General features: G+C 52.0%; 1 protein-coding gene across 1 annotated transcript; it reads left to right on the forward strand.

Annotated features, from left to right (window-relative positions):
• Positions 1–3,377: 3,377 nt before the first annotated feature.
• On the forward strand, positions 3,378–11,610 carry PBXIP1 (PBX homeobox interacting protein 1). Its single transcript, XM_007948617.1, has 10 exons — positions 3,378–3,428; positions 5,364–5,490; positions 5,771–5,835; positions 5,910–6,075; positions 7,711–7,944; positions 8,106–8,129; positions 8,665–8,747; positions 9,044–9,175; positions 9,788–11,019; positions 11,517–11,610. Exons 1-10 carry the CDS (start codon positions 3,378–3,380, stop codon positions 11,608–11,610), a joined length of 2,208 nt encoding a protein of 735 aa, XP_007946808.1.
• Positions 11,611–14,532: the final 2,922 nt, after the last annotated feature.

Here is a 14,532-nt window from a genome sequence, read left to right on the forward strand (position 1 = left end):
AGATGTTAGTGTCAAGTGTAGCTCCCAGGATGGGGGTGTGGGGGAGGGGCTGCCCTTGGGCGAATGTTTTCTTTTTGGAGGCTTTCCATCTCCCCCCCATTTGTATTTTTAATAGCAGTGGCATCCTTAAACAATTTGCACTAGATCGAGGTGGGGAGAGTGGCAAGAGGGCTATTTTCAAGTCCACAATTTGCCACCCGCCCCTTTCCCCTCCCCCGGCCTGCAGCTGTCTCTGTCTATTCTGAGGCCTCGTATGCTTGTTGTCTCAGGCAACACCACCCTTTGCTTTCCTCTGTTTGGGGTCTTCCCTGTAGAAACTTCAGAAACTGGGACAAGGAGAGGGCGCTCAAAATTCAGTTTGCAGGGACCCCAGTGTCCCCATCAGTAGGTAAGCTGCAGGTTTCTAGGCTGTGCAGGTTACCCTTCCCCTCCACTGGCTCTTAACCCCAGCGCTTATTGGCCAAAAGTTTCCGCCCCTGGGGGAGGATGACTTGCCATTGGTCAGCCACTGGTCACATGACTCCCCTCCTTTCTTGATCTGGAAACGGGGAGGCAGCAACAAGTTCAGCTGAAGACAGAAGCTGGGTCAGGTAATGCCCTAGCCGGGAAGGGGACCGCAAATCCCCTGCGAGAGGGAGGATACGAGAAAGAGAGTAGAACTCTTGAGGGAATGGGCTTAACGCGGGCTCCACAGTTCTGCTTGTTATTTCTGGGCTGGAGGAAGGAGGGCCATAGGCGGACATTTCCAGAACTTGCTGAGTCCCCCCAGCAAATTCTTGTGCCCCTGGGTCCTTTGTTTTATGGAGTTTGGGGGAACACTTGTTAGAGGGGCTGAAATTAGCCAGAGGCGAGATTTCCTAGCTTTGTACAGAGTGGGAGAGCTCCCTCTTTAGCTGTCTTTTAGAAATAGCAGAAGTCTGACAATCCTTTCAAATCAAGAAAACAAACCCACTGCTGAGGAGTTGATTCTGACTAATAGCGATCCTGTAGAACAAAGTAGAACTGCTTTATAAGGTTTCCAAGGTTGTAGATCTTTACAGAAGCAGGCTGTCACATCTTTCTCCTGCATATATCCCCCGTAGCGCAGGTGGTGTGTGCAAACCGCTGACCTTTTCAGTTAGCTGCCCAGTATTTAACCACTGCCCAGGGTTCCTTGACAATCCTTACTAGATGTTTTTGTGGAATCCTACCCAGGGGCGGATGCTGGATGAAAAGGCAGAGGGGATGGGAAGCATGTAGGGGTGGGTTTTCTTCTTAGAGATTGGTGAGAAGAAAAAGATCTGAAAACACAGCAGGGAAGGGTGGAGATTAGACAGCTCAGGGAACTTCCTAATAAGGCAGCAGATGCTGGCTTGGGAGAACAGGAGTACTTTTGGAATGTTAATGATTCCAACAAAGAGAGAGGTATCAGGGTTTGGGACCCTGTAAACAGGGGTTGCAGACTGTCTTCTATTTGGATCTCAGACTGGTTTGTCTTGTTGACCCAAATACTGTGACTGGTTTCCATGGAGACATTGGGTCTGACATCATCCTGGTTGCCATGGTGCCTGGTTCTGGAGGACCTGAGCAGGCAGTACACAGCCAGGGATAAACAGGGACTTCAGCTTGAGCTGCTGCCACTTCCTTCCTGCCACCACCTGTTAACAGTCATACACAGCAACTGGGGATGGGGAGATGATGACAGAACAGCAGTAGAGGGGCCTGAGAAGGCAGAGCAGTGATGGCTCTCTGAATGCCTATAGAAGCCTGCCAAGATGTCCTTTTGGCCTTGGCATGGGGATATCATGGTAGCCATTCTCCTATCTCCATGTGGATGGAGGCATAGGCATTGAGGAAGATTTTGTGAGGTGTCCTTCACCTGTCCTGGGCCTGGATCTTGGCTGGCAAGGGCCACAAGAAGTTATTAGGGTACTATGTGGGACTTCAGGAGCTCCGGTAGCGTAGTGCTTGAGGCACTTGACTGCTAACTAGAAGGCTGGCGGTTCAAACCCACCAGTCACTCCTTGGAGCGAAGGTTGGACAATCTACTTCTGTAGGGATACCACCTTGGAAACCCAAGGAGGGGTCGCTATGAGTTGGGTCCGACTTGACGGCACATAACAACAACAATGTGGGACTTAAAGGTACTCAAACGGAAGGGGCAGTGTGGTGGTTTTCAAAGTTGGAACCACTATACTTCCTCATCTGCTATACTTCCTCATCTACTATACTTCCTCATCTGCATTTTTCTTTCACAGGGTTTCCTTAGAGTCTTCTTTTATTTACTGCCCTTCTAGGCTTTCAGTAAGCAGTCATTTATCCTTCTCTGATGAATCACAACCCAGGACTCTAACCTACTTCTCCACCTTCATGCGAGGCCCCAGTTGCAGCTGCCCCAGTCTGTGGGGACAGTCTTGGCCTTGGATAAAGGGATGGATTCCTTTCTATTTAGCTTGCTTTGTGTAGGCTTTGGGAGCTGGAGTGGCTCTCAACCTTTACCCTGTCAAGTCAGAACAGATCAGCAGCTCTGATCTTTGTCCATGCTTTACAAACTGTAAAGTGCATTATTTATGATAGTGGTCATACATCCCTTTTCCCAGTCACCCTCAAGTTCTCTAAGATGGAACTCTGGAGATTACTAAGAAGGAAAAGGTAATTGGATGAAGAGTGAGAGGGACATGGAGATTTATTGAAGGTGCATCCAGATAGATATAGGCTGCCACTGGTTCTAAATCCTGGCTGCACAGGAGAATCATCTAGGGTGGTCTTACGGAAGGCCCATGCTTTGACCCAGCCCCTAACCAATTGAATCAGAATCTTAGGTGGTAGCTGGTGTTAGAAGCCCTGAAACAGACCATGCAAAGGACTTATGGTAGGTAGGTGGCTTGTGGGAGACTTTGAGCTGAAGGAGGCCCTAGAGCTTTCTCTTCCAGGCCCTGGGGGGAGCTAATGATTGTAGAGGGGACTGGTGTAGAGTTGTGTTTCATGCTTTTCTTAGTCGCTGTAGATCTTTGGCAAATGAAGTTAGCCAGCCTCTCTGGACTTAATTTTCCCTGGCTCTATCATGTGGCAGTTGGACTGGGTATTTCCCAAAGCCTTTCCAGCCCTATGCTTCTTTGACCTTTCAAGGTCAGTTCAGTTTCCCAAGGCCCTGCTGGTCCCTGGAAGAGTCAGGCTTCTCTGTGGCTGTTGGCAGGGGTTGATTTGCAAAGCAAATACTGCCCAGAGGAGTTGAGGAGTTAGGATCTGAAGGACTAGAACCAGGCTGGGTTCTGGAGGCTGCAGCCCAGCCATTGAGCTTTGGAACCCAGCCACTGTTGCTCTCTGCATCCTGCCTCTTCTGAAGGGAGCTTTTCTCTGCAGGTGGCAGCCGCAGCAGCCTGGGAACTTCAGCAGCTATGGCTTCCTGCCCAGACTCGGATAATAGTTGGGTGCTTGCCGGCTCAGAGGTAGGAAGAGTGGGCCTGGAAACCACATGGAAGGAGGTTTCCTACAGGGCTAGGATGCTTTCTGGGTCTGTCCCCTTCCTTGTTCCTGACAGTCACCTGCATCGCCTCCTGCTGGCTATGGGAGGAACTCCAGAGGCAAAGAAGGAGACGATCAAGCTCCAGAGGTCAAGTGAGCTGGGGCTATTGGAGAAGCCCTCATGGGGAAGGTGTTAGGACTTGGATCATGCCTTAAAGGAAGGGTCCCACTGTTGAAAGTGCATCCAGGTGGATTTAGGATAAGTTGAAGACATGAGGAGGGAATTCTGGTGGGGAAAGCAGCAGGACCTAAGGTCCAATGGCAACTGTGGGAAAGCCCATGTTGAGAAGACTGTGAGGAGGCCACATAAGGATGTGGGAACATGTATCAGAGACAGTGTTGGAGTGAGGTTGAGGGCAGAGCCTGGGGCCCCCTGGAAGAGACCTGAAGGGCCTGGTAGAGGCATCTGGGTCTCATCCTGGTGGGAAACCCACGAAGAGCTTTGAGTTGGAGGGTGTCAGGACAATCTTTGGGAAGATAGTGAAGCCACCATGTGGGCTGGGTAGGAACAGGGAGAGTGATTTGAGGGCTCTTGTAGGGTTCCAGGTCAGAGTTGGTGGACTTCTGGGCTTCCTGAAGCCACTGAGACAGGTGAGAGGGATTTACAGGATGGTGGCTTGACTGACTGGAGAGGGGATGGAGAAAATTTGTCAAAGGGATCTGTGAGAGTGCCAAGCCCCAGTGACTTGGTGTATTAGAGTAACCAGGAGGGGAGAAGGTGAGAGCTTGCTATAGACATGTTGAGATTGAGGTGCTTTTGAGGAGCCAAGCTGGGAGTGAGGGACCTTAGGTATGTCACTGGAGTAGGACACATGGATTGGGGCTCCTTGGCAGAGGATGATGCAGGGGTGGAGCAGGAGAGGCACCACACTTAGAATCAGAGCCCTGGCCTCCTGTTGGGGTACCTTTGCTGACAGCTGGGGACATTGAGTAAACCATTTCACCTCTCTGTCCTCACCTGTAAAATGGGGGTCATGACTCTTGCCTTGTAGAGGTGGCTATGAGAATAAAATGAGACAGTCCTTGTCAGAGTGTTTTGAAAATTGCAAAGAAACACACTGAGGTCAAGAATTAACCCTTGAGGGATAGTGGGAGCCATGGATGGGGCAGAAGTGTGGTGGGACTGCCGAGAGGGAGTATGCAGGGAGAGGAGAAGCTAAGGGTGCATGGCCAGGGCTGGATGGTAGGCCGAGAGCACCATGGAGACAGGGTCAACCTTGCTGTAACTGGGTGAGCTGGGTTTCGGTGAGCACCTGCCAGAAGAAGGGTGGATAGGGGAGTGTCAGGGGCCAATGGGAAAAGTCCGAAAAGCTTGGAAGATTAAGTGGGTGACCAGTCATGTGGGAAGCTGCAGGGAAGGCCCTGGGGAACAAAGCTGTGACCCTTGGGTGCCCAAAGGATTCTGTTTTCCTGCCATCCCTCCCCACCCCCAGTCAATAACCAGATCGTTCATTTGTAGGAAAAGGAAGTACTGATGATCTTGGGCAGGGGCACCCAGGCTCTAGCCAGCCTCCCTCGGGGGTGCCAGGTTTTTATGTTTGTTGCTAAGCTGACCGATTCACCTCCTTGGTCCAGGGGTGCTTCTTCATTTAAGAGAATCCTGGCCTCTGAAAACTTCTCAGAGGAGCATGTGAGACTGGGGGGTGGACAGAGGTTTTGCATCTGAGCCGAGATGCTGTGATGACAGCTTGCCACACTCCTCCCACCTCAGCTTGACTCACCACCCAGTGTGTCTTTGGAGATATGGGTTGGGATCCCTGACTAGTGTGGCCAGCCCCAGGAACCCCAGCAGAACACTCCAGGCTCCTGGTTTTGTCTTTTCTCTGTAGTAGCCCTTCTGTTCATATCCCTCCCCTCAGAACCTGCCTGTGGAGACCTTGGGCCCGGAATCCAGGTTGGACACAGAATCTGACATGGGCCCCCAGGCCCCTTCAAGCCTCTCTAAGGCAGATGGTGAAGAGTTAGTTGGGACGTTGGATAAAGAAGGTAACGGGACCCTGCTGAGTGTAGGGGTATAGCTGCCTCTCTTTCATGTTTTGGGATTTCTGTTTCTTTGAGAAACTGAGGCTGGTTGGGCTGGTTGATCTTTATCTTCTCCATTATTCTCAGTTTATAAACATCTTCCCTCATTCTACCTAGTTTTCTAGGCTTCTTCCTGCCCCTTCCAACCTGGCTGGGGGCTGCAGGAACCAGAGAGCTGTGGAGGGAGTTCAGCAGGGGGTGAAGCAGTTAATGTTTTTCCTGAGCATTTTTTTCCCCACCACAGGGACCCTCTTCAAGAGTGAAGGCTCCCAGGCTGGGCCTCTTCCTCCAGAAAAGACTGAGGCCAAGGTGAGGACCTTCACTGGGGCTGGGGGAGGGAAGCAGGAAAGGCCAGGAGCTGCTCACAGCTGTGTCTGCATTAGGACACCTTGGAAGGTGATGGTGTTGATGTGGAGCCCCCTGGTCCAGGAGACAGAGCAACCCAGGATGACTTGCAGGAGACCCCCCTGGTGGCAGATCTGGGACAGGACACACATGGCCTGGAGGATCAGCATCCTTCAGAGAACCTACCGTCATCCCCCAAAGCAGGTAAGAGTCCTTTTCCTTGTCTCGTTCTGTCACTTTCCTTCTAGACAGTATAGGAATGGGACTATTTTAAGAGCACTGGTCTAGGCCCTGGGACTTATTGGCTTGGCGCCCTCCTTAAGTGACAGTAGTGAATCCTCACCACTACCCTTTGAGGACACAGACCTTCCGAGGGGTTAAGTGACTTGTCCATAGTCACACAGTTGGTGAGGGGCAGAGCCAGGTCTCATTGACTCTGCTCTACTATGGGGTCTTTTCTCTCTCTCTTTTACTCTGTCCTTCTTTTCCTCCTTCTCTTCTTGTCTCTATAATTCAGTCCTCATTCTCTGAGTCCCTTCCACATGCCAGCTGTGTGCCCAGGGGAGGGAGGATGCATGGTTCATGGCTCGTGTAAGGAAAGAGACTGGGTGAGCAAAGTTGTAAGTCAGATTGAAGAGATGTGCAAAAAAGAGGTGTCATTAAGGTACTCCCAAAAGGAAACAAGGGGTGTTCAGTCTGGGGGACAGGTTGAGAGAAAGAGAGAGAAAGGGGCAGTTGTGGAAAGGTTCACATTGGAGGTGATATTTGAATAGAGCCTTGAGCAAAGAGTAGGCTTTTGGTAGGTAGGGGTGAGAGGAGGAGCATCAAGGCCAAGGCTGCAGCATCAGCAAAAGTATGGGAGCCACCATCCAGGAGGTCCACTCCAGGAGAGTGGGTCTGGGGGAGGAAAGGGAGGGTTGGAGAGAGCAACTGGGGCCAAGTTGTGTAGTGTCTTATGTCCCATGCTAAGCAAGTTGTGTCTAAGGCCTGTGGCAGAAGATTTATAGTCTGAAGGGAGAGGCCAGAGGCTGGGGACTGTTTAGGAAATGACTGCTGTGGTCAGGCCAAGGGAGATGAAGGCCTGAACTAAGGTGGTTGCAATGGGGATTGAGAAGAGGAGTGGGTTAGTGAGATGTTCAAGTGTGGAATTGTCAAAACTTGTTGTCTGGGTGTAGGGTGAAGAGGGAAGGTTTGGATTTGGGCTAGATGGTATCAGTGGTGCCTTTCCCTGAATTGAAGAACACCGGAACTGGTTTGGAGGGCGTTGTGTTAAGTGTTTGGTCCCTGAGGGACATCCCAATGGAAATGGCCTGTAGACAAGGCAGACATTGAGCTCTGGAACTCAAAGGAGGGCAGGTTAGGAGTTACAGATCAGGGACTCATGGGCTGTAGGACAAAGGCAGGGGTGTGGGTGAGGTGGATAGTTGTGACTATGTATTTGGTGAGAAGAACAGAGAGGCAGAACTGGTGCCAGGGAGACCACCAGCACCCTTAGGACAGGGAAGAGCCAGGGAGGGAGGCAGAGAAGGAGCGTCCACAGTTAGGAGGGAAACCAGGAGGGTGGGAATAGCTGCAGGAGGTTGAGGGGGAGGTACACGTTCGAAGAAGGAGAATGCTTTAGGATGACTGTGGCTCTTGTAGTTTGTAAATTGAAAGGACTGCTCTCTTGCCTCCTTCAGGCTGGGCAGAAGCAGTCTTCAAGGCAAAAGTAGGTCTTCCTGTGCCCCTCTCGCAGTCATGGTGGTGCCTCCCTGTGCCTTCCTCCACTTCCCCTTATCTCTTTAAGTCCTGTCCGTCCCTCCAGTTGCCTCACTGTCCTGTCTCTGTCCTTCCCTCTAGCTTGGATCGTAGAAGAGGCCCATTGCTCCAGCAGTGAGGACGACACCGACATAGATGTGGAGGGCCTGCGGAGACGGCGGGGCCGGGACCCCAGCCCTTCTCAGTTCTCAGCACCCATGGGCGTGGAGAACCAGGCAGGGAGTGAGGGTGTGGCTGTGGAGCTGGGCATTTCCCTCAACATGTGCCTTCTCGGAGCTTTGGTCCTGCTGGGCCTGGGGATCCTCTTCTTCTCTGGTGAGTGGTGCCTCCCTTCTGGGACTTGGGCCTCTACTCTGTCCATGTCCCATGTCCATGTCCATGTCATCCCCCCACTTCACTGCATTCTCATTCTCACCCTGCCTCTTTCTACCCTTACCCCTTCGGGCATTATTGAACTCCTCTGTTTTCATCCTCAGGTGGCCTCTCAGAGTCTGAGACTGGTGAGTGCAGAAAGGCCTTGGCTTATGCATGTCTGTACTCTCCCCAACCCAGGGAAGGCAGTGATGGTGGTGGGTGGGGCTCTCTGACTCAGAAATAGAGGTGGTGATGCTGGGAGTTTCACATTTATTGCTCAGTTATTGGTCTTATCAGGGTAATCCGGGGGCCTTTACCTCACTAGGTTTCTCAGCCATAGGGTTGGTCCAGGGTAGGAGGGTGAGTGTGTGTGCATGTGTGTGTGTGTGCGTGTGCGCACTGGGAGGGAGTGGATTCTGTGGGCCCCTCTTACGACCTGAGGCATTCAGAGGATTTGGTTCTTGTCCTATTCCCCGTCCCTACCTTGTACCAGACCCCAAATTCCATCCTGGGCCTCAGTATCTGTCCTTACCTAAGCACACTTTCTAGACTGACCTAAGGGTAGCCAGTATGTAGATTTCTTGGCCCTATTCCCACTTCCCATCCCATGAACAGACAGTGTTAATTGAGCACAACACATCTTCCCCACGAAGCCAGTTTCAGGATCTCCCTTTCCTACAGAGCCCTCGGAGGAAGTGGAGCTGCAGGTCTTCCCTGATGCTGGGTCTGATGCTGAGTTGCAGGATGCTGTGGGGGATGGGCAGGTATGTGTGAGTATTTCCATATGAGTGTAAGGCCTGGTAGGATCTCTGGTGGCTTAGTGCCTAAGGCACTTGACTGCTAACCAGAAGGCTGGCGGTTCAAACCCACCAGCACTCCTCTGAAGGAAGGTTGGGCAGTCTACTTCCGTAGTGATACCGCCTCGGAAACCCAAGGAGGGGTCCCTATGAGTCAGGGCTGACTAGATGGCACATCACAACAACATGAGGCCTGGTGAGGGAGAATGGGGGCTGCCTGGGGCAGTGGGACAGGGCGGGGTAACTGACTCCTCTGACCTCAGGATGGGCTAAGGGAGCAGCTGCGGGCCTCGGCGCCCCCTGGCAGTGTCCCCAACCTGCAGAACATGGCCCTTCTGTTGGACAAGCTGGCCAAGGAGAACCAGGACATCCGGCTGCTGCAGGCCCAGCTGCAGGTGGGTACAGGTGGGAGTGTCTGGGTTGGGCCAGCCTTCCCTGGGCCAGGTTTCTGTACAAGTGTCTTCCCCACAGAAGAGTATGTCCCCTATTCCCCAACCTCCCACACCCACTGTAATCGGGGCAACTTCCTAGTTTTCTATTCACATCTTCATGCTAAGGTTTAGGGCAGGGTTGGCATATATGTTTCACATGGCACCTCTGGTTGATTGGTATGGGCTGCCTGGAGCAGTGAGTGGAGAAGGATTTGAAGATTGTGCTAAGGCTCAGTGGGAAAGAAATTCTGTGCTCAGTTGACAATGTCTGTTCTAGGGATGGGAGGTGGGAACAGGGCCATGAGAGCCATTTTGTTGGTTGTCCTTAGGTGGATCTAAAGAGTGTGTTTAGATAAGGACAGAGATGCTGAGGCCCAGGATGGAATTTTGGGATCCTGTGATCTGGTGCAAGGTGGGGATGGGGAATAGGACAAAAACCAGATCCTCTTGAGTGTCTCAGGCTATAAAAGAGGTCAGGACTCATGTGCATCATAATAGAATGGGACTGGGGTCAAGGGCACTGGCCCCATCATAACAAGGACTCCTTGTAGCACGCCATCGCTGCCTCCATTCCAGGCCCAGAAGGAAGAGCTCCAGAACTTGATGCACCCACCCAAGGGGTTGGAAGAGGAGAATGCTCGGCTCCGGGGGGCCCTGCAGCGGGGCGAGGCCTCCCAGCGGGCCCTGGAGTCAGAGCTGCAGCAGCTGAGGGCCCAGCTCCAGGGGCTTGAGGCTGACTGTGTCCAGGGCCCAGATGGGGTGTGCCTCAACTGGGGAAGAAGCCTGCAGGGGGACAAGGCAACTGAGGGGCAAGGCCCCAGGGGGCAGGAGCCAGGTCCTGGCTTCATGGAGCAGAAGGAGCAGCTGCAGGCTGAGGCGCAGGCACTGAGGCAAGAGCTGGAGAGGCAGCGGAGGCTTCTGGGGTCTGTGCAGCAGGACCTGGAGCGGAGCTTGCGGGAGGCTGGCCGAGGAGACCCAGCCTACTCTAGCCTGGCCAAGCTGGGCCAGAGGTTGGCTCAGAAGCTACAGGACCTAGAGAAATGGGGCCAGGATCCTGGGGCCCGGGCTAATGCCTCAGGGACCCAGGGTCAGGAACTCCATTTCCAGGGTTCCAAGGAGCGAAGTGGAAAGGAAAAGTGGTGGGATGGGCAGGGGGATCGGAAGGCTGAACATTGGAAGCATAAGAAGGAAGAACCTGGCCGGGAAAGGAAGAAGAGCTGGGGGGGTGAGAAGAACGGGGAGCAGGCAGGGAAGTGGAAGGAGGGAAAACCGAGAGTGGAAGAGTGGGAGGGCAAGAAGGATGGCAAGAAACAAGGCCCTAAGGAGCTGCCAAGGAAAAGCGGGAGCCCTCACTCCTCTGGAGAAAGGCAGAAGCATCCTCGGTGGAGGGAAGGGGCTAAAGACATGCACGACCCCCTGCCACCTTGGGCAGAGCTGTTGAGGCACAAGTACCGGGCACCCCAGGGCTGCTCAGGTATAGACGAGTGTGCACGGCAGGAGGGCCTGGCTTTCTTTGGCATGGAGCTAGCCCCAGTGCAGCAACAGGAGCTGGCCTCTCTACTGAGGACATATCTGGCACGGCTGCCCTGGGCTGGGCAGCTGACCAAGGAGCTGCCTCTCTCACCTGCTTACTTTCGTGAGGATGGCATCTTCCGTCATGACCGCCTCCGCTTCCGGGATTTTGTTGATGCCTTGGAGGACAGCCTGGAGGAGGTGGCTGTGAGGCAGACAGGTGATGACGAAGAGGTGGATGACTTTGAGGACTTCATCTTCAGCCACTTCTTTGGAGACAAAGCCCTGAAGAAAAGGTGGGGAGCTGTGGGGGGGCTTGGGTCTGGTGGGATGGGGAGAAGATGGAGAATGGGGGTGGGGGTGGGGGTGGATTTGAAGGCACAAGGCCCCTGAATGGGGAGGCCTCAGATCTCCAGTCTGAGGTCTTAACTTTTAGTCCCAAGTCAGCTTCCCTTAGAGAAGGCATCCAGGTGAGCTTCCTGTCTTCTCCCGAGGGCAGGAAGCTGCCTGGGCTCACCCTAGAGTGGTCCTGGGGTTCCCCATCTGTGTTGGGAGTCTTTTCCTGCATATATCCAGGGGTAAGCTAGATTGCTCCGTACCTTCCTGCCCCCCCAGTTGGTGCTTTCATCCTGGGAGAGCAGGTCTGCAACCCTGCAGCCCTGTGCACCTGGTGCTAGCTGCATGCATTGGCTTCGTGGAGGAACAGGGTCCCTCTCATTAGGGAGCTCCTGCTCATTAGGTGGATTGTACTCTTAAGGCCTCTTTCCCCTCTTCACCCCATGTCTCCCCACAGGTCAGGGAAGAAGGACAAGCACTCTCGGAGCCCCAGGGTCATGGGGCCCAGGGAAGAGCACAGCCACCACCATAGCCAGCACCGCAGGGGCTGAGGCCCTATCCCATTAGGGGAATCACCTCTCCTGAATCCAGCCTGTGCTTCTCAGCCTTATCCAACCCCTGGGGCTGGGGCTCAAACTGTTAAACTAGCACCTCCCTTGGCTTGCCCTGAATCCTTGGTGGAGGATCGAATAAGCAGAGGAGAGCAAAATCACCCACACTTGCACTGATGCCACTTTTGCTAGAAAAAGGCCTTAGTTGGACCTGCCATGTGATCTATGCAAATGTACACAAATCCTCAGGGCCTTGGGTGGAGAAACTTGGCTGACTGAATGTCTTGTGCCAATGTGAAGTAGGGAGATGGGCGGAAGCCTGTGTTTTTGACTGAGGTGTTGGGGGGCAGGGGATGACATTCTGATTGTGAAGCCAAAGAGCTCTTGTCTTGTTTTGTGTGTGCATAACCCCAGAGAGGGCCCCTTCAGCACCACACTCCAACCCGTGCCCACTGGGATTTGGCTGGAGTTGCTGGCTGGGTGCTGGGCATGAGGGCTTGCCCTGGGGTGCTGGTAGATTTGGAAATAGCTATCTCCAGGGTGGTGAAGCCCCCTTTTTACCCCCTGCTTCTCACATGGCCTCACCTCCTCATGTGAACTGTAGACTCAGATCCCAATAAAGTACTGTTGGAGCTGTGACATTGGGTGGGGGCTCTGTCACTTGGGGTAGTTTCTGAGCACAGAGGGTGCCACACCCACCACCATCCTAGGTTCTGATACCTGCTCCCTTCTTCCATTTGCCTCTTTCCTTCACCCTATATTCCCAACAAATCCCAGGCCCAATGGGCCAGAAATTCACCATTTTGTGTACTGCTGCCCTGGTTGCATCCCTGGGGGATGTAATAAATTGAAGGAGGGTTTTGGAGTCTTTTTTCCCCTGTAACTTGCTTTTTTTCTTTCTTTTTTTTTTGGGGTGTGTGTGTGTATGTGAGTGAAAGTTTATAGCGCAAATTCATTTTCCATTCAACAGTTCATACACGTTTTGTTTCATGACATTGATTTCAATCCCTATAATGTAACAGCTGTCTTCCCACTTCCACCCTGTAGTTACCTTTTCCCTGTGTCCTCGTTTCCTATGCATTCCTGCCCTCTGAATTTACCTTGCCCAAATGCTGCCCATCTGATCTCCCAGGGTTGATTGTTTTAAGGAGTGCACCTCCTTGTTACAATTATTTACTTTGTAGGCATGTCTGTTTGTCCTGAAGCAATGGGAGTAAGTTCAATTGCGGACCGTAGTCTTGGGAGTTTCACCAGGCTCTATCAGACCAGTAAACCTGGTCTTTTTTTTTTTTTTTAAATGATTTTGAGTTCCACATTTTTCTCCCACTTTATGCAGGATTTCCTATTCTGATCTTTTTCTGAGAAGTTGGCAGTGGTATCACCATAGACTTTCTCTGGGGTTTTGGTGTCTGGGGCCTTGGACTCAAATCCAGGCTGTTTGATCTTGGGCAAATTAATCTGTGGCAGCCTTAGGTTTCTTTCTGTTCAAAAAAGGGGATGGAAGGGCTGAGAGGGAGATTAACTAAACCACTGTAAGCAAAATGTCTGTCCCATATTTGGCTCTCAAAGGTTATTTTCCTTGTCTTCCTTAGAGCAAGTGTCACGGACCTCTTCCCATACCAGGCCATACAGAATCCTTAGTAATGTCTTATAAAACGTTAATTCCCATATGTCACTGAATGTAATGACAATAGTAGTGACAATTGGCAAAGTTAAAAACTACAGCTTTAAATTACAGTAGTGCATACAGCCAAAAGCACATGATTTGTCATTGTAATTGGGTAATAATGAGAGCTCTGGAGTGCATTGTTATGTGCTGTCGAGTCGGAACCGACCCATAACAACCCCTCCTTGGGTTTCCAAGGCAGTATCACTACGGAAGTAGATTGCCGATCCATCTTCCTTCCGAGGAGTGGCTGGTGGGTTTGAATCGCCAGCCTTCTGGTTAGCAGTCAAGTAAGTACCTTAGGCACTATGCTACCAGAGCTCCCTGGAGTGCATTAGAAGGTTCAAATAGTACGTTAGCATAGAATTTTAGGCTGGTAGGGCTACATGTAGCTGGGCTTACAAAAAATATTTTTGTTATAACTAACTATAAGGATATTTTTATAAAAAATTATAAATTTCTGCTGAAACACTGCACAAAAATTTATAGGTGGTCATTTTGGTGTCACCCCTCTGACAGTATCACCTTTTGTAGTCTGCATCACCCCTCCTGCCCAGTGATGCCACTGTGTGGAGCAGGGAGAAGGGGCTCTCCCCAGCTCTTGGCTTCCAAGCTTCTCCGGTTGAGGAGGTGAGGGAGCCACTAGGTGGCGCCCGGGCTCCATATTTTCTCCAGACGTCGCCTCCCCCACTAGTACCAACCCAATTTCCGGAAATCTCAGACCCCACCTCACTAATCTTGGGCCAGCACCGTGGGCTAGCTTCCCCAAGAAGATTCAGACTCCTTGTGTCTTTTCTGTAGGAAGTCCTTCATGAGATCTCACCTCAATCTTGTTGGCTGCATACTGGGCCTTTTGACTTCCCTGGAAATTCTCCAGTCAGTTCAGGGAGCAGAATGATGTTGCATGACTGTGCAGCCTGGGATAGGGCAACATGTCAGTTAAGGAGGGGAGGGACTGCAGGCCCCAGAAGGGGCTGTGATTGATTTCTGTATTATGTAGAAAATGCTTATGTAACACCATGACGTGCTAGGCACTTTTTAAGGTCTTTATATGGATTACCTCATTTAATTCCAGTGTGGGGGTGGTGGCAAGGCTGGGGTAGAACTAGGACCATTCATCCATCAGGGAAGTGTATTAGGTACCAGAAGCAGTGAGGGGCTGGGAGTACAGAGGCTCTTCAAGGAGCTTATAGTCCAGTGGAGAGGGCTATGGCCTGCTTTCTGCAGCAGGAGGGACTCTAGTTGGACTTAAGAAT

This window comes from Orycteropus afer, unplaced genomic scaffold (assembly GCF_000298275.1).
Source record: "Orycteropus afer afer isolate SDZICR_OR568_19922 unplaced genomic scaffold, OryAfe1.0 scaffold00217, whole genome shotgun sequence".
Lineage (NCBI taxonomy): Eukaryota > Metazoa > Chordata > Mammalia > Tubulidentata > Orycteropodidae > Orycteropus > Orycteropus afer.